The sequence below is a fragment of the Dipodomys spectabilis genome, unplaced genomic scaffold (genome assembly GCF_019054845.1).
Source record: "Dipodomys spectabilis isolate Male_0828 unplaced genomic scaffold, ASM1905484v1 ptg000140l, whole genome shotgun sequence".
Lineage (NCBI taxonomy): Eukaryota > Metazoa > Chordata > Mammalia > Rodentia > Heteromyidae > Dipodomys > Dipodomys spectabilis.
The window spans coordinates 32,362,507-32,388,425 of NW_024870817.1; the positions used below are offsets into that span (position 1 = coordinate 32,362,507).

Genomic DNA, 25,919 nt, shown 5'->3' on the forward strand with positions numbered 1-25,919 from the left:
CAGATATTGAAATCAATTGAAATCCAACAGCAATTAGAGAGATTTGACAAAAAAATAAAAAGGAGTTGGGGAGGTTGGGAGGGAAGAGATGGCTGGGGAAAAACAAAGGAGGGGACAACAATGCTCAAGAGGAAATGTACTCATTACCTTACTCATGTAACTGTAGCCCCTCTGTACAGCATCTTTATAATAAAATATACATAAAAACACTCTTTTTAAGAAATAGAATATATTAAGTGTACAAAGGAGTTTCATTGTGATATTTCTATAAGGTAAATAATGTACTGTGATCATTTTTTTTCTGATGTTGATATCATTTATTTTACCACTTAATGGAATTTATTGCTACTTTTAAAAACTATTTGATGTGTATTTTTAAATATTCATAATTTTAATTTCTAATAAATATTGATAGAAATAATCCAATTGGAGCCAGCAATACTTTTCAACAGTGGTCCTGAAACCAAAAGGTAGAAATTATCAAAGTTTGAAAAAAATGTGGTATCTAAGCAGAAGACAGTGGTAATGAATTATAAGGCTATTAAGATAAAAAGGCCAAAAAAATGAGGCTGAACACTTTGGAATGCTTGGAAGAACACAAAAGCAAATGTGTCATTTGTAAATAAACCTTATTTTGTGAGTTTGGGGGTTTGTTAATTGTACTTTTTTTTCTTTTTTTTTTCCGTTTTTTTTGTTGGTTGTGGGGCTTGAACTCTGGGCTTGCTTTCTGCCCCTCAGCTCTACAGCTCAAGGCTAGCGCTCTACCACTTGAGCCACAGTGCCACTTCTGGTTTTCTGAGTGGTTTATTGGAGGTAAGAGTCCCAAGGGGGGGTAGGGGGTGCTGGGAAGGTAGCTCAGTGGTAGAGCGCTTGCCTTGTGTGCTTGAGGCCCTGGGTTCGATTCCTCAGCACCACATAAAAGCAGAATAAAAAAAGCTGGGAGTGGTGCTGTGGCTCAAGTGGTAGAGTGCTAGCCTTGAGCTGAAGCACTGAGGGACAGCGCCCAGACCCAGAGTTCAGGCCTCACGACTGGACCCCCCCCCCCCCCCCCGCAAAAAAAAGAGTCCTACAGACTTTCCTGCCGGGCTGACTTTGAACCGTGATCCTCAGATCTCAGCTTCCTGAGTAGCTAGGATTACAGGTGTGAGCCACCAGCATCTGGCTTTTAATTGTACTTTTATTTATCTTTAAGTTAAAGGGGTTACCATTTAACATATCAGTTTGTGAGTTCACTGTATCAATATCAGATCTTACAAACCTTATAAATCTTATAAACTTTTTATATCATATTTTGAATGAAAAACAAACACTGATATAAGCACAACATAATGTAATATTTCACTTAGATAAATCCTGCTGAGATGTACAAGTATCTTAAAAATGTGCTCTAACTGCATATCAGATGCTTAAGAATTGTTAATTGAAAAAAATAGCTGGGAAGGTGGCTCAGTGGTAGAGCACTTGCCTTGCATGCCTGAGGCTCTGAGTTCGATTCCTCAATACCACATAAGCAAAAAGAAAAAAAAACAGAAGTGGTGCTGTGGCTCAAGTGGAGTACTAGCCTTGAACTGAAGAACTGAGGGACAGCGCCCAGGCCCAGAGTTCAGGCCCCACGACCGGCCTCCCCCCCGCAAAAAAAATAATTTTTTTTCTAAGACTTGCCTGCTGAAAACAATCAAGTGTGTTGTTTTAGTGTAGTTCCAATGAAATTTCATAGATCTCATATACACAGAAATGCATACACATATTTGGATTTGTATACAAATATATGTTAAATATTTAATTCTTGATATCAATTTTTTCCTATAGCAATTTTTTTCCAATGGCACCAAACTAAATTCCTCAATAATAAGTTACAGCTTGCTTCTATAGGAAACATTTCCTTATAGTCTAAATAGCATACAAACAAAATTGGACATTATTATCAGTAAGTACCCTGATGTTGAGACAGTGACTCTAAAACTAGAAATAGACTGAATTTTCTGGGTGTAACAAATAATCTCACACATAAAAGTTAAAACAGTGAATCATAAAGTGTTCAGGTAAGAATTGCTTTTAGAAAACTCAAATCAAAGAAAATAATTTTATAAGAAATGATGCTAGCACAACAATCATGCTATTTGCAACAGAATGTGTTAAATCAAGACAAAAATACCCAAAGTCACATTTTTATTATTAACATCTATATGACCATATAACATTTGTGCACAAGTGGTTGGATATCACCGCTGTGACCAGCTTTCTAATAATGGCTTACAGGCCTTTTTGTTTTCCATGAACCTTTTTTATTATTCAGTGGGTAAGGAAACAAAAAGTAAATCTAGAAGCTGCTTCTGAATATAATGTACCGTACGCTGATGATGGTTTGAGGGCTTTCAGAAGATAATTCAGGAAAAAGTATTCCAGATCCTGAAAATACCATCTACATTGTCATTAACAAAATGACCTTGAATACATAAATCACTTATCCTCTCAAAACTTTACCTGTCAATAAGAAATTTTCGGTGCTATGCTCTGAATATTATATTCTCATATATGGAATCCTCACAGAAAGGATTGGTATCCTTAGAAAATATAATGGTCCTAGATGTGTCTCTTTCCTATAATACCACAGAACAACACAGTGAAAAGATAGTTGTCTCAGAACAATAGAGTGTGCCCTCACCACACACAGAATTTCCTAATCTCCAGAACTGTGAGAAAAAACAACAACAACAACAAAAAACACTTTTATATAAAAAAGCCAACAAGTCTATGGCTAAGAAATTAGGAGACAGTTGATATGCTTCTTCCAACTTCAAGCATCTATAATTTATTAAAGTGATGAAAAGATTTAGAACAGGGAGACTAAGTGGGGCAGATTAAATACTTTCTAATGGGAAAACGACCGTAGTTTGAGAGATTCATCCTAGCTATTTAAAAATGTATATCATACATCAACTATTTTCCCTTGAATTGATAATATATAATAAAATGAACAATATTAAGAATCACCAGAAAATCTAGAAAATATGTCACAGAATAACTTTCCAACCTTAAAAACAGACATAAAATATTACAATTGATGTGATTTATACAGCTATGATTTATTGAATGCCTAACTCATCATGATAACAATCTGACAAGGCATTGTTGTCTTCAGTGAAGAAACGGAGAACCAGAGAGATTATTAAATAATTCATCCAAAAGAAACTAAATTAAAAATTGTCCTAGATGACTGTCTCACTTAAAGCAATACTGTATTACAAAAACATAAAGCATTTATGATTCCTATAAGTCCTTATCTTATTGTTACATTTTACAGAAAATGGAACAGTATGGAAAAGTAAAAGGAACAATATGGAAAAATAAACTACACAAATACAGCAAAATAACTTAAAACACAGAAGAAACACTAATAGTAAAACTTCCAAAATTGGGTGAGATATGGGATTAGATGGCTTTTTAAGGTACATTCCAAATCTCAAACTTAAAAGTTCACAATTCATTGAGGCTTAAATAGGTTATTTAATCTATTCTTCAACTGACTACAGGAAGTAATAACTTTATGTCATACAAATTGTACATTAATCACAAATGGCAAGTATAATATTTAAAGGAATAATATGGGAAATTATGTAAGGAAAGATTGAAAGACCTGTTATTTTTAACTTTTTATTTTCTTTCATTGTGCTTTCTAAAAGAAAAATATATTGACAATTCCAAAGAAGAGTTTAACCTAGTTACTCTCATTTTCATAAAATGAGGGAAATTTGGTTAATAGAACAAGACTTCATTTTTCATTTCCATTTGCTTTTTTATACTTAGGATAAGACAAAACATTCTCCACATAGATACAAAAAATGTTCCAAAGAAAATACCAATTAAAATGTAGTTTTTGGAAAAATCAAAAGAAAACTAAGATTCCGATGTATTATATAAAAGTGTAAAGAGAAGACAACAAACTAACAATTGTTATTATGATCTGTAGCAAGAAACAAAACAAAAAATTACTAACTTTGTTAAGTGAAAGAAGTCAGAATATAATCTCCTATGCCTTTCGTGGTCCTTTAGGTTTTAAGGAATGTTCTCCTTTCAAAAAATCTGACTGGCCAGGCACCCGTGGCTCACACCTGTAATCCTAGCTACTCGGGAGGCTAAAATCTGAGGAACACGGTTCAAAGCCAGCCTGGGCACAAAAGTTTGTGAGACTCTTATCGCCAATAAACCATTAGAATACTGGAAGTAGCGCTGTGACTCAAGTGGTAGAGTGTGCTTGCCTTGAATTGAAGAGCTGAGGGACAGAAACCAGGCCCAGAGTTCAAGCCCTAAGACCAACAAAACAATAAAAAAAAATCTGACTGATAAACAAAATATGCAAATTATGCAGTACAACATAAACATTAAAATGCACATCTAAGGGGCCGTAATAAATTTAGAAGGAATTTATAGAACAACTGCAACAGAACACATTCTTTCCAAGTACACATGGAACATGTGCATGGCCAAAACACAAAATCTCAGTAAACCTAAAATAACCAGAATCATATACAGTACATTGTCTCATCACAATGAAAATTTTAAGTCGATATCAGTAATAGAAGCTACATCGAACATTCTCAAATATTCAAAATTAAGCAGCAACTTCTATATAACCTATAGAACAATGAATGGAAATAATGGAAGACATAATGGAAATTGGGAAATCATTTGAATTGAATGAAAATAAAAATACAGGTTCAACTACAGAAACATGCAATGATAAGCAGAGGGCTGGGAAGGTGACTCAGTGGTAGAGTAATGATTGCCTTGCATGCATGAGGCCCTGGGTTCAATTCCTCAGCACCACATAAGCAGAAAAAGCCAGAAGTGGTGCTGTGGCTCAAGTGGTAGACCACTAAGCCTTGAGCTGAAGAGTTGAGGGACAGCACCCAGGCCCTGAGTTCAGGTCCCATGACCAACCATAAAAATAAGGTAAGTACATAGACAGACAGACAGACAGACAGACAGACAGATAGATAACTAACTAAATAAATTTACTGATTCCTGCAGTTGTGGACAAGGCTCAGGTAAGGCTGAAATCTTCAGAGCAAGTAGGCCTCAGACTGAAAAGCTGCAACTTTCTGGGTACACACTAAAGCTGCTATTTAGACGGAAATTCTTTAGGGAAAGCCCAACTCCATTCTTCAGATTTTCAAAAGACTGAGTCAGCCCTCCAGGTTATCTGGAATAATCTAATTTATCTAAAGTTCCCAAGCTATAAATGTTAATCCCCATACCTTTACACCAACACTTAGATAAATGTAAGCTGACTACAAAACTGATCATAACAATATACTAAACTTGGTGAGATGAAGAGAAAGCAATGGTTATGGAGAATTTCAGAGTTTTAAACACTTAGAACAGTCCAATATCAATTCTCTAAACATTCATCATAGGAAATTTTTAAAATACAGACAAGATAAGGAAAAAAGATATGAAAGAAAAAAATTCAATAAGAATAAGTATGCTGAGCCAGGTGATCATGGCTCACACCTGTAATCCTAGCTACTAAGGAGGCTGAGATCTAAGGATCACGGTTCAAAGCCAGCCCAGGCAAGAAATTCTGTGAGACTCTTATCTCCAATTGACCACTACAAAACCAGAAGTTGTGGTTCAAGTAGTAAAGTGCTTGCCTTGAGCTGAAGAGCTCAGGAACAGCGCCCAGGCCCAGAATTCAAGCCCCATGACTGACAAAAAAAAAAAAAAGTATGCTGTACAACTACCTAGCTCAAGAAATACCATTATAGATCATGATAGATCATGTAGAGTTTTCAAAGACTAATGACACTAAATTTTCTTACTGTGTTCCAGAATTAACTTCAGAGTCAAAAGTTGAGAGCTAGATGTATCCTTTAAAGCAGCTAATTCCTTTTTTTTTCTTTTTGTCAGTACCAGGGCTTGAACTCAGGGCCTCAAGTTCTTACTGAGTTTGCTTGCTTATGGCTGATGATCTACCACTTGATTCATACCTCCAGTCCAGCATTTTGCTGGTTAATTAGAGACAAAATCTCAAGGACTTTTCTGCTTGGGCTGACTTTGAGTCTTGATCCTCTGATGTCAGCCTCCTGAGCAGCTAGGATTACAAGCCTGAGCCACTAGCTCCTAGTTTCAATTCCTTCATTTTTTAAATGGGTGAACTCTCCCAATAGTTCTCACCATTGCAACATACTGTTGCATACTTGTAAAACAAGCTGTTTTACATTTTACTGAAGTATCTATATACCTAGGACACGTCATCATACTAAACTATTTCTTCTATTTTTTAAATTCATTCACAGGCATTTTGTGAATTAAAAAAGCTCCCTCCCTCACCCAAGACCTACAAAGAAAAAATAAAACAAAAAGAAAATAAATTAACATCAGCAATAAAACCTACTTTCTCCAGGCTAAATGCATCTATTTCTTGGGGCTATGGTTCAGGGCAGAAGGTTTGATGAGATGAGCCCCAAAGTTACACCTCAGGTCTACACTCCACATTTCACATCCAAATCTGCATACCCACTTTCAGTAGCCCTGCTTACTAATCATGCATCATTTACCAATGGAGAAAATCAATTGGGTATTCCATAAAAAATACTATATTTATAAATGAGTCACAGATAGGAAAAAAACTTTTAAAACCACTATTAAAACTCTTGGCATACCCAAACTCTAAAATTTGTAAATAGTCAAGCAAAAACACAATGTTAAGAATGAAATAGGAACACTTTATTGCCAATAGTTTGTTTTAAAAGGTGACATTTTGTGTTTGTTTTCTTTTGTAAGATCAGAAATGTTTCCATAAGTGCTATATTTGAAAAACATAGATGGAAAAAAATAAAGCAAAGCATTTCCCTAAGCAATAAATGTCACTGGATTTTCACAAGGACATTTATCTTTCTAAAATAAAACAGTTGCATACACCAGCTAGTTAAAGTTAGCATGTTATCTTTTAAATTTATTTCCTTTAGTGAAAATCTCTATAATCACATTTGTAGATATATTATTGTTGTTTTATGAAATTGTCATAACATTTTTATTACAAAAAGATGCTCTCAAAAATAATCCTTTCAGGGGCTGGGAAGGTGGCTCAGTGGTAGAGTGCTTGCCTTGCATGCATGAAGCCCTGGTTTCGATTCCTCAGCACCAAATAAGCAGAAAAAGTCGGAAGTGGTGCTGTGGCTCAAGTGGTACAGCACTAGCCTTGAGCTGAAGAGTTGAGAGACAGTGCCCAGGCCCAGAGTTCAGGCCCCACAATCGACAAAAAAAAATCCTTTCATTTCTATAAACATTCAAAAATAAATAAATGAGATTGAAAAGAATTGATGACTTACGTAAAATATAACCAATTTACATCTTTTTCAAAGAGACCTTTCTTTTTCTTTTGATTGGTAAAATTACTCATACATTCTACTTAACTGGCTGCTGGCAGTATAAACTTCCCTTAAAATACACCTTTGGGAAAATTATTTAACCTTACCTGACTTGACATTTTACTTGAGATTTCTTTTATATTTACAGAAATGGATTTATCTATACCATTTTATACTTAAAGTTAATTTTATTGTTATTAAGGTATTGTACAGAATGTTTACCATTTCATAAGTCAGATAATGAGTACACAGTTCTTTTTTGGACAATGTCACCCCTTCCTTTGCTTTCTCTCAGTGTCTCCCTCATTTGATACTTTTTTTATCATTGTTAGTAGTCATGGTAGGGCTTGAACTCAGGTCCTGGGTGCTATCCTTGAGCTGTTTCTGCTCAAGGCTAGGCTCTACAACTTTGAGCCACAGCTCCACTTCCAGTTTTCTGGTGGTTAACTGGAGATAAGAGTCTCAAGGACTTTCCTGCGGGAGCTGGCTTTAAACCACAATCCTTAGATCTCAGCCTCTTGTGTAGCTAGGATTACAGGCGTGAGCCACTGGCACTCGGCTCATTTGGTACTTTTTAACATTTCTTTCTTAGATAATATGATGTGTTTATGTTTCACAGAGGTGGATATTTCATCAACTTCATTTGACACAGAACTACAATCTCTATAGCTAAAAGAGAGATTTAGGAAGTGGGAGAGCCAGGATGCTTAGACAGGATGAAAGCTACTACATTTCTAGGTAGTTTTAAATTACCTTTCCAAATGATTCTCATGGCCTGAACTTGTCTCTTCTACTTCATGCTCATTATACCATTTAACTACATACAGCCCATTAAGTGCTACTATGGTTGCTATATATGTTTGATAACTATTATTAGCCACTTGACAAATTGATTTTTTATTTTACTGTGAAATACATAATGGCTGGTGGATATTAAGAGAAAGTAAGTTACTTGAGAGAACTATACTGTGGGACATGAAAGATCCTTTAAACTTTATAATTAAAAGCCATCATTATTTCATTTGATCAGGAATCTGAGATAGGAAGGGTGGGTACTTATCACAAAGGAAACAGGTTCAAAAACATCGCTTTCAAAATTATATTAAGTGAAGTAAGCCAGGCCAAAGAAACATAGGTCCCATGGTTTCCCTTATTTGCAATAACTAGTATATGTCTGAGACAAGCAGAAAAGGTCAGATAAGTTGATGTTAGGTGAAATGAACCCCAAGACAATTATTTAAATGTTTTTTTTCTTTCTTGCAATTGTTTCTAACATATTTATAAGATGATTTCTTTGTTGCTTTGTATGTCCCTCCCCCACAGTATAACCCCTGCTTTCACTGTATTTGATGTTGTTATAATTTGTGGAGGAGAAGGGCAAAAACAAACCGTTTAAATAGGGATACAGGTGGACTCATTGCAACAATGAGATGTACAAGTAGTTAGGTTTAAAACGAACTTTACAACTTTGGCCAGACGGGGAAGGAGGCGGGGGGGGGGGGGGGGGGGGGGGGAGATGGGAAGAGATAGGAAGAGATGGGAAGGGATGGGAAGGGATGGGAAGGATAAACAAAGGAGGAGGCAACAATGCTTGATAAGAAATGTACTCATTATCTTGCCCATGTAATTGTAACCCCTCTGTACGGTATTTTCACAATAAAAAAATTTTAATAACCAAAAAAACATTGCTTTCAGTCAGGTCTCATTTCTAGTACATAATGCTAGGGTCTTCATAGATCATAGTTGTCGGAAATAAAATAATATGTATCAAATAAATGGTTAAGATAGTGCTAGACATAAAATGTGTGCTCATTTTTCCAGTGGGCACAATAATTCCTCTCCCTCAGTCTTTGCTCGTTTACTGTGGTTATTTGGTATTCCTTTTAAAATAACATAATTTAGAAATCTCACCAAATCTTCCTATTCATATTACTGCTCTCCAGAAATATAGAAAATCCAATATTCTTCCAACTTTGAACCTTTCAAATTGATTTAATTTAGTTGAAAAGATTTATTTATATTTATCATATATTTAACACATCAATAAAACAAATAAACTATGTTCATATTTTGTTACCATGGAAGATTCCTCATAATTTGTTCCAACCTATCTTTCCAGATTTACTTCTAGCCACATATACTCCTCTAGTCACAATAGAATGTTACCCAAATACACCCTGTATTTTTCTCAGTTTCCTCTGCTGGAAATTCCCTTCCCACCCATTTCCTCTTATTCAAACTCAATTCCTTCTCCAAGACCTGTACTAGTACCATCTACTTGTATATATGCAGGCTTCCTGATCCACAAAAATTAAAATTAATCTGTCCTTCCCATATGAAGCTACTGTACTTTCTCTGAACTTGTGCTTCATTTAAAGTTCACTGGGTACTGAATGGAGCTGGCTCTAAAAGCTGGTAACTTTTTTTTTTGTAAAAGGTACTATCTATTATTATCTTTACATGATTATATGAGGATAGTAGATACTTGAAATTTTTTATTGAATGCAAAGTACCTTGCAAACAGAAATCTGCCTTATTTTAGCTTTTTTTTTTTTTTATCACATCTGTTTCCTTAACTTTTACTCCTGGTTCCCTCCAGCTTAGTTTTCATCACTACAACCGACATCTCTATAGACTTAATCATGTCATTTTCCAACCTACATCTTTTTATTGTTCTACATCATCTAAAGGAATACAGTTTCCAAACATAGTCATCACACGTATTTTCTGCAACCTTTATGCACCATTCTAACATCACATTCAATAAACTGTATCCCAGGGGAACTATTACATGTGTGTTTAAGTCTTGGACTGCCCTTTACTAAAGTTGTAAATTTTTTTGTTTTTCTGATTATGTAGCCCAGGCTGCCTTCCAGTTTGCAATCCTCCTGCATCAGCCTCCCAAGTACAAGGGTTACAGGTATAAGGCAAAATGCCTGGCTGAAATTGTAATTGTGAGTATGTTAAATTCTGAAATTACAACTGGAAAAAGGCTGGAAAGCTCTCTAGCTTCACCATTTTCTCCCTATTTTCTTTGTAACTTTCTAGTCTTATGTGAAATTGAGTAACTTCTGCATTCTCTGAAAAACAGAAAAGTTAGCATTAGAACCTAAGCTCTAGGTTCCTCAAAAATTAAAAGTAATTACATTCCAGATTTTAAAGCAAAGAAGCTTTAAGTGCTGTTCATTTCTGGTCCCTTATTCGTAATATGCTGAAATGTGATAATATATAGAAAAATTTAAATCCTGTTTTACTTACAATAGTGGTACAGCACTGGTGGCTCATATCTGAAATCCTAGCTACTCAAGAGGCTGAGATCTGAAAATAATGGTTTGAAGGCAGTTAAATCCTTGAGACTCTTATCTCCAAATAATCACCAAAAAAGCTGGAAATGGAGCTGTGGCTCAAGTGGTGGTAGAGTGCCAGCCTTGAGCACAAAAGCTCAGGGTGAGAGATAGCACCCGGGCTCAGAGTTGAAGCTCCAGGACCAACCAGCCAAAAATAAAAAGGCACATCTCAACAAGAATGTGAAAATATTTTATTTTACATGTTCACTTGTTTATATGTCTTTTTTGGTGAATACCTGTTCAGACCCATTGACTATCTTAAACACTGATTTTTTAAAATTTCTTCATATATTCTAACTTTAAGTCTTTTATCAGACTTCATTTATTGTTCTACTCTGTCCTACTCTGTGTGTGTGCTGGTCTGGAGTTTGACCTCTGGGCCTGGGCTCTGTCCCTGAGCTTTTATGCTTAAGGCTAACGGTCTATCACTTGACTGCAGCCAATTCTGGCTTTTTGTGGTTTCATATTTTATATTTAGGCTATTATTCATGTTTATATGGTAGACGGTAGGTATCAAGACACATTTTTCTCCACTTATGTCTCCAGTGTTATAGCACCATTTGTCAACAAGACTATTATTTTTAAATGAAAAGTTTTTTTTAACCTCCATAAAAAGTCAGTCACCTATCCTTTGGTAGGTCTTGTATAGGTCTATTCCTAGACCGGATTCTTTTCCATTGATCTTCCTCTCCATCCTTAAGTCATCATTTTTCAAAAAGATTTAATAGGTATATAATACCTACAGTTAGGTGAGCAACATATGCTTAAGTAGCACCTCTAGTTCCGAGGATTAATGCCATATAAAATGATTTCCTTTTCTTCTAAGAATCAGAAATGCAGCAACAACAACGAAGGTTAAGCAAAATTTGAGTGATCTGAAGTAGTTAGACTGCTGGTACATACAACACTGTAGTAAGGCTAGACAATTGCTCTGCCTGAAAACTGGGAGCTTGTTAACCTTAAAGAGCCAAATAAGATAAATACCTTTGGCATAGTCTACTTCTATGTCAGATTTATAGCTCTCCGTAAAGGTTTTATTTGTTTGCATTTTGTTTTAGCCTATTTAGGTGCCAGGTGTTCATCTAAAGTAATCCTCAGCTATTTCAATACTTAAAAAAAAAAAGCATAAATATACATAATAAAGAAATTTCAAATATTCTTAAACTCTTAGGGTTTTTTTCCCTTTCTTTTTTTATTTTGCCAATCCTGAGGCTTGAACTCTGGGCCTTGGGGCTGTCCTTGGGCTCCTTTTACTCCTTTTACTGTTCTACCAGTTGAGTCACAGTGCCAATTCCAGCTTTTCTGGGATTTAATTGGAGATGAGTCTCACAGACTTTCTTGCCTTGGCTGGCTTCAAACTGTGATCCTTAGCTCTCAGCCTCCTGAGTAGTTGGGGTTATAGGCATGAGCTGGAAATGCCCAACTTAAAATCTTAGTTTAAAAAAACTACAATTATTTTTTATTATGAACATAAGCTTTTATGTCTTTGTTAGAAAACCAATATTTATCAGTGTTTTGTGAAAAGTGACTTAAATAATAAGAAGTTCTGAGTCAGAGCTTCCATGAATTCAGGTAATTTATATATCCTGCCATATTATGACCATACCCACCAACCCCAAAGGAGCAATGCTACAGCTAACTGTCCCCTTCGGCAGGCTGGGGTTACAGGTACTCAATTTCTTTTGCTAGATGAACTTACATGCTAATTGAAAATGGTCCCAAATCACGGACACAGCTTGAAAGTAAAGATAGTTGGGCAAGAAAAGGAACAACTATTTTATCTCCGTAGAGTGACCATTGTTTTCTATGGGCATCTGACTCTCTAGCATTGAGAAAGACAAAATAATCTATATTCCATCTTGCCTTTTAATTTTATTTATCCTACTTTGCTATTCCTCCAACATACAGGAAAAGGTTAAGCAACAAAAGGTACTTTTATCTATAATTAATTGTATTTTATCTCTAATTAAATATATTTCTATCTCTAAATTTACTTATCTACATAAAATATGAACGAAAAATCATTCACTGAAATACCAGTACCTTTGTTCCACAATTCTTTCCATACTACACAGCACAGAATAAAACAATAAAAGGAATAAAGTATTTTCCAACTTAAGTGGAATACATTAAACTTTACTGAGACTATAACAATAAGCATAAAACCAAATAAAATACTGGGAATACAAATCATTACCTATGCCATACTAAATGTACTTTCTCAGGTAAATTACACAGGGGATAATCCAAGTACATACAAATCACCTAAAACTAAATCTTACCAAACTGCACAATCTGTATCGGAACACTTTGAAGCTAAAGCAAGAGTTTTCTTTTTAAATAAAGCTGGTCTTCAAGATATTTTAAGCTACTGTCAATAATGTGAACAAATAAGCATATCTGGAATTTTTCTATTCATTTGTAATGATTAATAAAAGTAAAAAAAACTAAACACTCATCTAAAAGAAATTGGCAGAGTTATTATATAACTTTTAAAGTTAAGAAAACACTCCTTTCATAGAATAAGAAAATCAAATATACAACAAAGAACAAATCTTACTTCCTATCTCATGAGTACTTACATACCTTTGATCTAATGAATTTCTAGAACAAATTGAAAATTCAAATTTAAAGAATGATTCTGCAATGTAAATTTATGTCAATTAATACCCACTTCTGAACACAAGAAATTTGTTCTTTCAATCAGGTCAGAAACCTGCCAATTATCATATAATAATTTTTGAGACTATTTAAAACAATAACTCTATAAAGAAGCAGCTAAATGAATTATCAAAAACTGGAAAGCAGAATAAGTTAATAAACTTAGGAACTAGGAAAATGTGTTATTGGTCTTTTTTAAAAATTGAGAGTAGAAGAAAATAAATCATATGATATGCTTCAAAGTAAAAATGGAAATCCTATTTACGATTTAACACATATATACATTTAAAGACCAAACATATTTAAATTAGCACACATTGAGTGAACTGAGCACATGTATAGCTATATCCATCTAATAAGAACTAGGGAATGAAGAGATAACAAATATTATTAATATATCAAAAATCAACAGTAGGGTAGAAAATCACTGTAATAAATTCTGTGTGGTGTGTCTGAGAAACTACAAGAAGGACAATAGAGCTGTACAAAGTAAACAAAGCATGAAGTGGATGGTGGTTTCCCAAAGTATGCAAGAAGGAGAAAGGATGTGAGCTCTAGGGCATAGAATAAAGAAATTGCCTAGGAAGAAGAATATAGATCAAATGCAGCTAGGTAGATTTCTTCTGGGAATATGAATAAACTCTCTCACAGTTTCTGGTTTTTTAATGATATAACAAGGTAACCCACCACAACTGAGAAGGGTGGGAATGTTGGGAGTTGCAGACTAATATGATTGTCTTCCAGGAAAAATAAGAAAATCAATTAAGAAAGCTAACAGAAATAACAAAGCAGTTATTCATTTCCTCCCTCCCACATTCCCACCTGCCCTAGTCACAGTCATGAAAGAAATACCCTTGCTGTATCATGGAGATTGAGGTTCCGACGCACAGAACAGACACCCCTAAAATGTAACTGAGACAACTTGAAGATTATTTTATCTCAACTGGAAAAGGCCAGAAGTAGGATATTCGAGATGGAATAGTAGTTCCACAAAGTCTTCTGGGGTCTAGGCTGTTTGACCTCTCTAAAGTGTGATTGCTGGTCCAGCTGACCAATCTGTGTGCCTGTTGGCTAGAGGAGGAAGGAGTGAAGGAGGTACTCCTCTTCCTTTCTTTCCTTTAAAACAGACTGTCAGACGGTTGTATTTCTTTTACTTCATTGGTCATGGGGCCAATGCTAGTTAAAAGAAAGATAGTGAAATGTCTTTTACTGAGGTAGCCCTGAGTCTAGCTAAACACCAGAGTTCTTAATACTAAGAGAAGAACAGATATTGGAGGGACAAACCATCCTTGATATATCTATGTACCTCATGGCTTCCCAATACCCTCTCTACTATCAGTGCTACAGTGAGTAGACATCAGATCTATGCCATGCCAGATTCTCTCTCCTGAGTATTTCTATTTGGGACACAGCAACCAAGCCAATTTTTTTCTAAGGAAGGAAAGGCAATTCAAGGCTGCAGTAGAAGAAAAAACATAACTGAAAATGTGCTTTCCTGTAAAAGCTGTAAGCAATTCTTTTTGTATAGGTTTGGTTTTTAAGACAAGGTCTTGTCATATAACTCAGCCTGGTGTCCAACTTGCAATCCTTCTTCCTCTTCCTCCTATGTGCTGGGATTACAAGGCATACAGTACACTACTAGCTATATGCAATTCTTTAGCTGGATTTGTACATCTCTCCTATTGTTCTATATAGAAATTTCTTCCCTTGAGTTACTTTGAATGTATTTAACTCTCTACAATTAAAGAATTCCTTCCAGGCACTGGTAGCTCAGGAGTATAATCTTTGCTACCCTGGAGGCTGAGATCTGAGGAATGAGGTTTGAAACCAGCCCAGGTAGACAAATCCATGAGACTCTTATTCCAATTAACAAGCAAAAAGCCAGAAGTAGAGGTATGGCTTAAGCAGTAGAGCACTAGCTTATGAGCAAAAAGCCAACCGAAAGCACAAGGCCCCGAGCTAAAATCCCAGTCAACACCTACACTAAATAAATAAATAAATAAAACCCCAAACAGAATCCTGATAATAAGAAAGTTATGATTGTAAGAACAAACTGCCCTCCTTATAATATAGTAAGAGCAATACAGGCTATTCTCTTTACTCTGGAAGAGGACAAATTAAGATACCAGGAAGGTGATGAATAAATTCACTATATAGTCACAGGTATCTTCAGCAGTTTCTTTGTTCTGGTGAAAGCACAGAGTCTGTGGTACACTGTACTACTGTTCCCAGCTGCTCTCTGTTCTTCTATGTGAACTGTCTAAACATTCAGTGGCATCAGGTATCTACAGCAGTTTCTCTGTTCTGGTGAAAGCACAGAGTCTGTAGTACATTGTACTACTGTTCCCAGGTGTTCTCTGTTCTTCTATGTGAACTGTCTAAACTTCATTCAATGGCATCAGGCTTAATCACATCACTCCCTCTGGACAAAAAAAAGATGAAGCAACTTCTAAGCAAAACCTTCTAAAGCTAGCATTATTATTCCATAAATCCATTATAATTCCAGTAATTCCATCATTATTCCTTCCCCTCTGACATTAGGAGGAACACATCTTCATCTCAGGTCTTGGAATGAAGATAGTATGAAGCAGATCCATAGTTGTTTAATGAAATGTTGTTGCTGTTCCTGTTGCTATCATAGCATCATAATGTAAGATGACTAATAAAGGAAACCATTCAGGATGTATGCTATATATAGGCATTCTCAGGTATGCCAGGAAGGACTAATAGAATAAAAATTTGATACCAGTTACCTCCAGTGTTCCAATGTTATCACCACTGCTTAGTAATTTATTAAGCTAGTAAGCTAACAGTTGTTAGCATATGTCTTTATTCTTTCAGGGCTCCTATATCTAATTTGTTCAAAACTTGATAATTAGCCACCTTAACATCCTACAAATAGTAAGGTAGTTCCCTATTACCTCTCCCTTTGGCTAAAGTAATAATCCATTAATTTATCTTTCTGCTTCAGCCTCCTTCTGTGAATCTATCCCTACATTTATATAGATTTGTAAGTACATTTACAACATCACATTTTGTTAGAAATTTTTTATGCCAATCTTTTTTAGCTGGACACAGATGAGTAAGTGCTTACCAACCTCTTTCCAGGCTTTGCAGAAATGTCAGACTGGTACAGACTCAACTGCTACTTGCTAATTTCTAGCCATGGAGTCATCCCATCTTGGAAAGTCCCAGTTTGGGGTTATTTTTTTTTTTATTATTATTAAGCAAGAACCATACCAAAAACTATATTTTATAGTTTTATGGTGAGGGTGAATAAAATGAGTGGCTGCCTCCATTGCAGAATATAGCAAATATCTGTGGAATAACGGAACAACTCACTATAAACAATTCCACAGCCCTCATTTATTTATATGACTATCTTCTTTGTAAGACACTAAGTAAAATGTGAAAAGACCCTGAGACTTACGCAGTTGTATCTTGGGAGCTAGCACAGTATATATTCACAAAGCAGAAACTCAATGTTCACAATCCAAGTGGTAACATCTCTGAAAAGTTAGAAGGAAAGAAGACAGATGAACTAGAAACAGCAAAAATAAAGTACCTGACCATAATTTTCCCTCAGGACCTTTTGTGATTTCATGTGCAAAACAAAGGATTTTGTATCATGGTGGGCAATCTCTTCCTTAACATGCCCAAACTATAGACTTTTTAATTTACAGGTGAATTTATAATGTAATGCCCAAGATGGCAATAAGTATCTCAATATTACTCACTGTGTTTACAACTGTTCTGGTTTAAAGAATACTTTGTCAAGTACAGAATAGTTTGAAGAAATGCTCCTTGTATACTATCTCAGTGATGTTTCAGGTTTTATTCCCTATAAGCTGATGCTTCAAGATCAATAGATAATAATTCTCAAGGGTAATACAAACAAAAAAAGATCCTAAAAAGATGAAAATACTTCTCCATTTGACAGGAGATTCTTCCCCCACATCGCTTCCTGTCTGCTGTACAAAATCTAATTGTAAAAACAGTACAGCTGTCTTACTTCTGGAGTATTTAACTGAAGTTCAAGGATTTTTTTGGTTTTATTTTAAAGGTGAGTCCTTGAATATGGATTAACTCGTTCCCAATGAATTGACTTGACATTTTAAAAGTGGTATTTTATTTCAAATAGCCCAAGAAACAGTTTTGCTGAGAATATCCAAAAATTCTAGCTCTAAAAATCCAAACAGAAGAAAAAAGGAAGCTTGCCAGAAATACCAAACTATGATATGGTTTGTATTATAATTGATACTATTCCAAGCTTTTAACCATAACAGAGAAAAACAATAAAACAAACCATTCCATCTACTTTGGGAGATTATGAAACATTAATTTAAAGAAGTATACTTAATGTTAAAATGTTATTTCTTTAAAATAGTGACCCAAGCTAGTGCTGGTATCTGAGGCCTGTAATCCTAGCTACTCAAGAAGCTGAGATCTGAGAGCTGTGGTTCAAATCCAGCCTGAGCAGGAAAGTCCACAAGTCTCTTATCTCTAATTAACCACTAAGCCAGAAGTGGAGCTGTGGCTGAAGTGGTAGCACCTAGCCTTGAGCAAAAAAGCTCAGGGACAGCACTCAGGCCTTGAGTTCGAGCCCCAGCATCATCAGCACACACACAAAAAAACAAAATCAAAATAGTAGCATCAGGGTGATACATGTCGAATGGCTGATATGTGACTGATCTTAACTTGTAAAAATGGCAATTTTATTATCAACTCTTTGTGTTGCTTGTTTTTAAGACAGAATCTTACTGTGTAGCTCAGGCTGGCTTTGAACTTCCCATCCTCCAATCTCAACTTACTATAAGTTGGACTGTAAGTAAGTTTCACCATAGTTCTTCTCAACTTTTTAAACCTGGTTTTGATCTTTTGCTGAAACATAGATAATTGTTTACTTAATACCCATAATATTTTATAGGTATATCTAGTAGGGTACTTGTGATGATAAATTGTAATTAACTCCTTACAATTCGTATTCCTACTTTGTGGCTATAATAGAATTTCTGGAGATTGGAAAATTCATAAAGAACAGAGGTTTATTTCTTACAGTTCTAGAGGCTGAGAAGTCCAAAGCTGAGGGTTCTACAACTAGTAAGGAACTTGTTGGACGATATTTACATGATCTAAGGTAGTAAGGTAATCTGGCACCCATGTGTTCAATGTGCATTTGCATGAGAGGCAGAGAGGGGGGCAGAGGAAAGGAGGGAAGTACAGAAAGAAATATACTAGACCCTTCCTTTTATCAGAAACCCACTCTCAAGATAACCTGCTCATTCTAGCAGTAGTCATATTAATCACTGATTTGTCTTCATTATCTAATCACCTCTTAAAGGACTCATCTGTCAACAGGATTACATGGGTTGAAGTTTTTCAAACACATGATCGTTGGGGGGTACACATTCAAACCACAGCAAGAATGCAATAAACATGTACAGACAGAAAGCACTTCTGTATTTTCAGGAACCAAGAGCCTGGAATATAGTAGTTCTTATATAGCTGCTAGATATAAGAGTAACATATATTTATGAATAGAATGGTTTAGGAAAAAAGATATGTAAAGCAACTATTAAGTTTGCATGCAAACATTATCAAAACCAAGACTGCTTTAAATGGTTAAAATCTGCTGTTGAACCTAAACATTTCCTTAAAATACATTTGGTCCAGACCAAATTATTACTCCAGACCAAAGAAACTGTAGATTTCTTTATTCACAAACCAATAATCCTACATTTCTATTTCTTTTCTTCTTTTGTTTTCTATTTATTTCAGGTAATCCTGGAGGCTAAAAGAAAATGAAAGGAGACAGAAATGCTCTACCTAGGTGATACCCTTCTTTATATATGTTTTGATGAAAGCAGTAGATGATCAGTCCAATCATTTAAATTGGTTTGCTACAATGTCAGTGGATTCCAGTCTTTATTGTGGTACTATCTCTTAAAATTTGTATTCTAATTTGAAAATATGTACTATCTTTTCAATTTTTGAAATTTAAATATTGAAATTTTGTTTTGAATTTGCTAAAGAAAACCAAGTTTACACCCTACAGATAACCACATACTTCCTGTCTGATCATAAAGCAAACAAAACCAGAACACAGAGTACAGAAACATTCACAAATTTTCTAAGGCTAAGAGAAATCTTAAATTTTTTTTGAGGTGTCTAGAAATTCTCAGAAAAAAATTCAATTTTCCACAAGAAATCCGGGCTATATGTTACAAATCCAACAAATAAAGACAGAGTGAGACTAACATTAGTAACTGTTCATTTATGTGTCCAGCCTCTGATCTTCAACCTCAATACTTTCATTATAATACGTTATTTCAAATTTAGTCAAACTAATGTAGTTCATGAGGAAAATAGCTGAACTGTACCAAATGAGAGGTCTGTTTCATGAAAAGGAACACTATTATCAGCCAGGCCCCGGTGGCTCATGCCTGTAATCCTAGCTACACAGGAGGCTGACATCTGAAGATCAAGGTTCAAAGCCAGCCCAGGAAGGAAAGTCCATGAGACTCTTATCTCCAATAAACCACTAGAAAACCGGAAATGGTGCTATGGCTCAAGCGGTAGAGCACTCACCTTGAGCTAAAGAGTGCAGGGACAGCGCCCAAGCCCAGAGTTCAAGTCCCACAACTGACCAAAAAAAAAAAAAAAAAAAGGAACACTATAGTCATCCATGTATGTCAGATAAATAAAACATGGCTGATAAACAAGAACCTGTTCAAACACCAAAACTAATCTCATTCTGGTTAGCCTTGAAAGATTTTTATTAAATCTTTAGCTAGACACAGGTGGCTTACAACTGTAATCCTAGCTCTCAAGAGGTTGAGATCCAGAAAGATCTAAGTTTGAAATCAGTCCAGGCAGAAAAGTCTGAGGCACTCTATTTTCAAAATAACTATCAAAAAGCAGAGCTGGGGCTAAGCAAGAAAGCATAGTGAGTTTGTGGCCCTGAGTACTGCCAAAAAGAAATTTTAAAACATTATTACAAAATCATTAATAGTGATTTGAGAATGTTTCATTATTTCTTTGATTTACAATTCAAGGAAAATACGTTAGAAGAATCACAATAAAATTAAATGATAAAAAGTTTATAAAATGACAGTATTTTCATTTTGACTAGTCTGCTTGTTTCACCTTATTTTTATTGTTCAGTCATTTATTATCAGATACATAGATGCTAGAAACTAACAGGCAAGGATGAAAACTCAATTTCGTTTACATGACTAACTTGCAGCTGCTGAGCTCCACCTACAGGCAAAAGAAGATTCTTTCTAATAAGCTTTAAAATAAGACTAAAAGACAAACTATCACAAGCTTTCAATCAACCTGAGTGCACATTAAACAGACTAAAATTTTTTTTCTCATGGCCTAATAGCAAAACTTCTAAACTTAGTCAAAGGTAGGACCTCATTTCATATGTTTAAATGTTCAAATATATTTTACTAGAATAAATTATTTAAAAATAGTAACTATTTACTCTGTCTTCTAAAATTATGTGCTTTGCTACACTGACATTTAATGTTTTTCAAGACTCAAACCAAGTTCAATTGATATATGTGCCTATCTGAGGTGATACTATGAAATATATTTCTTTTCTACATTATTTCATACTGCAGAAGGAATCAAGGGAGCACGAATTTGTTGGAGGAGTAAGAAATTTCTACTTTATTCAGTTTTGGTTCACTCATTTGTACAAATATTTGAATACTATACTATAATGTTTGACCATGACGATACAAATATAAATGGACACAACCAAAACTGTAAAGAAAGCATAAGAATATACAAAGAAGAAGAAAAAAATTAGCTTAAAGTCATATGTACTGAAAAGAAATGTGAGGAGGGTACAAATAAAGAGTCAAGAGAATGTAGTACCACGCTGCTGACCTTGGAGTTAAGATACTAGCTTCTCAAATAGCAATATACTTTCTGTACCAATCAGGTGTGAGGTGGGCCAGTCTAATGTCCTTTGCCCTTTTCCCTGCCCTTTCTCTCCATTTCCTTTCCTCCTCCCCTTCATTTCCTCCTCACCTTCCTCTTCTCCTTCCCTTCTCCCTCCTTTTCCTCCATCTCCCCATTCAGGGCCTTACTTGTTAGACAGGCATTCAATTATTGTGCTCTCTTTTTATGTTAATGGACCTCAAGGTAGAATTTTGCTTTATGCCAGGGCTAGCCTTTGGCTGCAATTCTCTTCTCATTTCACTGAGGATGACAGGCAAGCCACCTTACTCAGCCACTATACTTTTATCATAGTTGGAATAACAGGTGTGCACCACTACACCCAGCTATTGAGTGAGATAAAGTCTTACAAATTTTTATGCCCAGCCTGGCTTGGGTGACCCCTGATCTCCACCACTCAAACAGTTATGATTATAGGCTTAAGCTACTTTGACTGGCTTGAAACTCCCCCCATGTGAAATTAATGTTCCTGGACAACAGACAACAATTTAAATGGTAAGGTTCTTGAAGGAGATGAGTTTCAAGAAGGACAAAATATAACATTTTCCAAGGATAAAATCTGCACTGGAAACCAAGGAAGACAATTGAAAAACAGCTATTACATTTATCAGTGAAAGGAACTGAGTTTGTTTCAGTGAAGGAATTGAGGGAAAGACAATTTGTAATTAGAAAATAAAATGGAGAACTTTTGTTAACATGGGGAGAGGCTTAAGCCTATTCATAAATTAAGGTGGGGGAGCAAGTCCAGCAAAGGGAGAAAACTGAAGACAAAGGAGAGAGAGTCCAATGAAGGATTCCTCTCCTTTTAAAGAAAAGAAAAGGACAGACTGGTCTGACAGGGTAAGATAAGAAAGAGAAAGGGATAAGAGTTGAAGTTTCCTTTTAGTTCATGAATCAGGAAACCCGGTGGTGTGCAGAGATTGAGTTGAGATTGGAGGGGAATCTGTAAAATCTGTGGGGATTGAGTAATAAATATATTTAGAACTAGAAATCCAGAGAAATCAGAATAGTTCATAAGAGCCGAAGAGAAGGGTTTTGAATTTTTTTCACTGTGAATCCCCTAAATTCTTTACTAAGACACAACTACACACATTTCTGACAATAGATTAGAAGAGTAAGATTCTACCATATATAAATTTGTTGACAGTTATATTTTAAAGAGGACTCCCAAACTTAAATATTAAGGACTCAATAACCTGGTTACAGGACTAACATCCAAACAATAAATAGTTTTAACAAATTCTAGATGTGAAATCTCATTGAAATAATTCCACAAATTTTCAGTAAAATTATACTTTAGCTTACCAGTAGGCTACTCGTCTTTGCCCACTTCTCAGATTAGAAAACGACTAAAGGATAACAGAGTCAAACATTCACAAACATCTAGATGACAGGTTTGTACATATCAAGAACACTGATTTTTTTTTTTTTCCAGTTGTGGGGCCTGAACTCTGGGCCTGGGCACTGTCCCTCAGCTCTTCAGCTCAAGGCTAGCATTTTACCACTTGAGCCACAGCACCACTTCTGGCTTTTTTCTGCTTATGTGGTGCTGAGGAATCGAACCCAGGGCCTCATGCATGCAAGGCAAACACTCTACCACTAAGCCACCTTCCCAGCCCCACACTGATTTTTTTTAATGATTTCACATAGATATCCTAGTTATCTCCACACCTCAAGTTGAGTAGAGAAGTTCTTTTAATATAATAATCATTCTATCATATTATGATATTTTAAGACTTTTAGTCTCTTTTTGTTATTATTGGTGGCATTTAACCAAAAATCAACTCCAAGATTTGAGACATAAACTATACTGAAGCTAGTATAACTAACCAAAAGCACTGATGATATTTAAAAATTTCCTAAATTAGTATGTAAATGTCTACACTATATTTTCCTTCGAAAGCAGTGAGTTTAAAAAACACCTATTGGCCAGACACATGTGGCCCACGCCTGTAATCCTAGCTACTCAGGAGGCTGAGATCTGAGGATTGTGGTTTAAAGACAGCCAGGGAAGGAAAATCCATGAGACTTTTATCTCCAAAAAAATCACCGAAAAACCAGAAGTAGCACTGTAACTCAAGTGGTAGAGTGCTATTCTTGAGCTAAAGAGCTGAGGAATAGCACCCAGGCCCAGAGTTCAAGCCCCATGACCAACAACAACAACAAAAGAAACATAAAGAACACCTAGCGATAACATAAATAAGTATTTTCTATCTTGACTGCCTTGCTTTTATTTTTTTTTTTTCTTGAAGCCTTATTTTATTGGCACATTAGGTCAGTTTACCTCAAGATGCATAAAACTCATTTTATTTACCTAAACAATGGCTTTTTTTCTTTTGGGTCGGTTGTGAGGCCTGAACTACTTCCTGCTTTTTCTGCTTATGTGGTGCTGAGGAATCAAACAAGGGCTTCATGCATACAAGGCAAGCACTCTACCACTGAGCCACCTTCCCAGCCCCTAAACAATTACTTTGATAAGCTTAATTTTCTTTAATTTTCATAGTAGATTAGCAAAGTACTTGAATACAGCTGTTTCTTCTACAGTGTACAAGATGCTCATACATTTAAGATTGCCTGCTTTTACTTTTATACCCTTAATCAAAAAATATGTTCACATGAATAGACACAGCAAGAAGGTAGCTGTCAATAAGTCACAAAGATGGCTCTAATCAAGAACGAATTGTGCTTGAACTATGACATTCAACTTTAGCCTCAAGAACTGTCAGAAATCAGTGTTTGTTGTTTAAGCCACTCAATCTGTGGTATTTTATTAGTATTTCAGCAGCCAAAGATGCTCCTACATTAATCCATTCTCTATACAACACATAATCTCTATGTATCATTTAGTTGTAGAAACTTTTTAATCGCTCTCCACTATCCTCATGACCACAACGTTATTCCTACATTAACCACTAATGCAATTTTTTGCTTAACAGGCTACCCCACAAATAAGGAAGCTTTGAAAGTTAACCTTTTGTTGTAAGGAAGCACACACTTTTGAGAATATACTAAAATGTCATAAGTACACAGTAAATAAGCTTTACCTAGTTATGAAGAATTCAATTTTACTAAATCATATTAAATTACATTGTAAATTTACTAACGTATATGATCAATTTTACTAACTTCTAAGGTATGTACTTGAAATTGCATTAAGGATAATGAGATGAGTAGTGGGGTTTAAGAAACACCTAATGATAACAGCAGTATTTTCTATTAGAAATCTTAAAAATATCTTAAGTCTAGTCTTAAAAAAGCTCCTAATTATTAAAATTAGAAAACATATGAATATAATAAAAGAAAAAAATTATACGTTTATGACTAATTCATGATTTGACTTAGTTACAGAGCTAAGGGCACACTTTTTTTAAACATACATTAGCTAGACAAGGGAGGATTTCTTGGTGACATTTCCACACATTCCATCACTATGAGAGGCTCTTTTAACTTCATTAATTATGAATCATGAATATGACTATGAAAATCTTCAGCCAATATTGGCCTGAAATTAATCTATATTAAATTATTCAAAAATGATTACTTGAGGAACAGGTGAATGTTGCTGAAAAAATGGCTAATTAAGGTGATTTCTATGTGCTATTTCTGAGTTGAAAAATGTTTTACCTTCAGTGAGAATTTCTGGGGATCACTTTTTTTCTGGTTATATAAAAGAAAGAAAATGAGGGACTAGTGTAATGGAAAGGATTTTATTCCTAACCTTCATAAGGTTGAGACATAATAGAAAAATGTAATTTATATATAGTTCTGTCTGTCTTATCCCAAACTCAGACAAATAATATTCTAAAGTATTATTACTTTTTAGAAGCAGCATTATTTAAAATGTATATAATAAAGTAGCAATAAGAGAATCATACTGAAGGCTTTTACTTGAGTTAAATTTCAGGAAAGAAAAATGGTGAGTCACAAAATTCAGTAAAATTTATCACCAGACTAAATTTTTTTCATCGACTGAAATTTCTTTTATGATACTATTGAGATTAGGAAGGGTTTATAGTATTATGGTATTTTCAATCAGACGAGACATTTAAAAATGTCTTTGGACCCATACAGTTTATTCACAAGTTTTGACATATTTTACTCACCTAAATTATTTTGAGGCCCTCTCTTTCCTTTTAATGCAAATTACTCAAGTGTCCTCATTGGTATCAGACAAACACAATAGCTATATGTAAAAGTATGGAGAGCCATTTTTAAAAGATACGTATTTAAGCCTGGTCTCTTTTCTCCAAACAGGCCAATCTGTACCACTGTTAGATTTATCAAAATATTACCAAATAATAAATCTGTTTAATAGAAAATTAGTTTAATAAACCACTGAATCTCAGTTAAGTCAAAGTATAAAAAGATAAAAGTTCTGATACCCAGAAGCCTAACAGCCGACTCACCTGCGGCTCACTGGTTTCTCCTCCACTTCTCCCTCTCCAGCTGATTTCACATTTGTACTTATGTCCTTTTTTAATTTCTTTGCAATTCTTTCTCTCAACAGGTTCTTCTCATCACTGTCAATATATTCATCTTCTCCACATTCATCTTCTCCATCCTGAAA

At 35.1% G+C, this 25,919-nt stretch overlaps 1 protein-coding gene across 1 annotated transcript in view; it reads right to left on the reverse strand.

Moving 5' to 3' along the window:
* Positions 1–25,919, reverse strand: part of Cwc27 (CWC27 spliceosome associated cyclophilin) — a 195,768-nt gene that overhangs the window by 136,517 nt on the left and 33,332 nt on the right. The window contains exon 10 of the mRNA XM_042690943.1: positions 25,759–25,913. Coding sequence (XP_042546877.1) covers positions 25,759–25,913 — 155 coding nt within the window. The remainder of the gene's footprint in view (positions 1–25,758; positions 25,914–25,919) is intronic.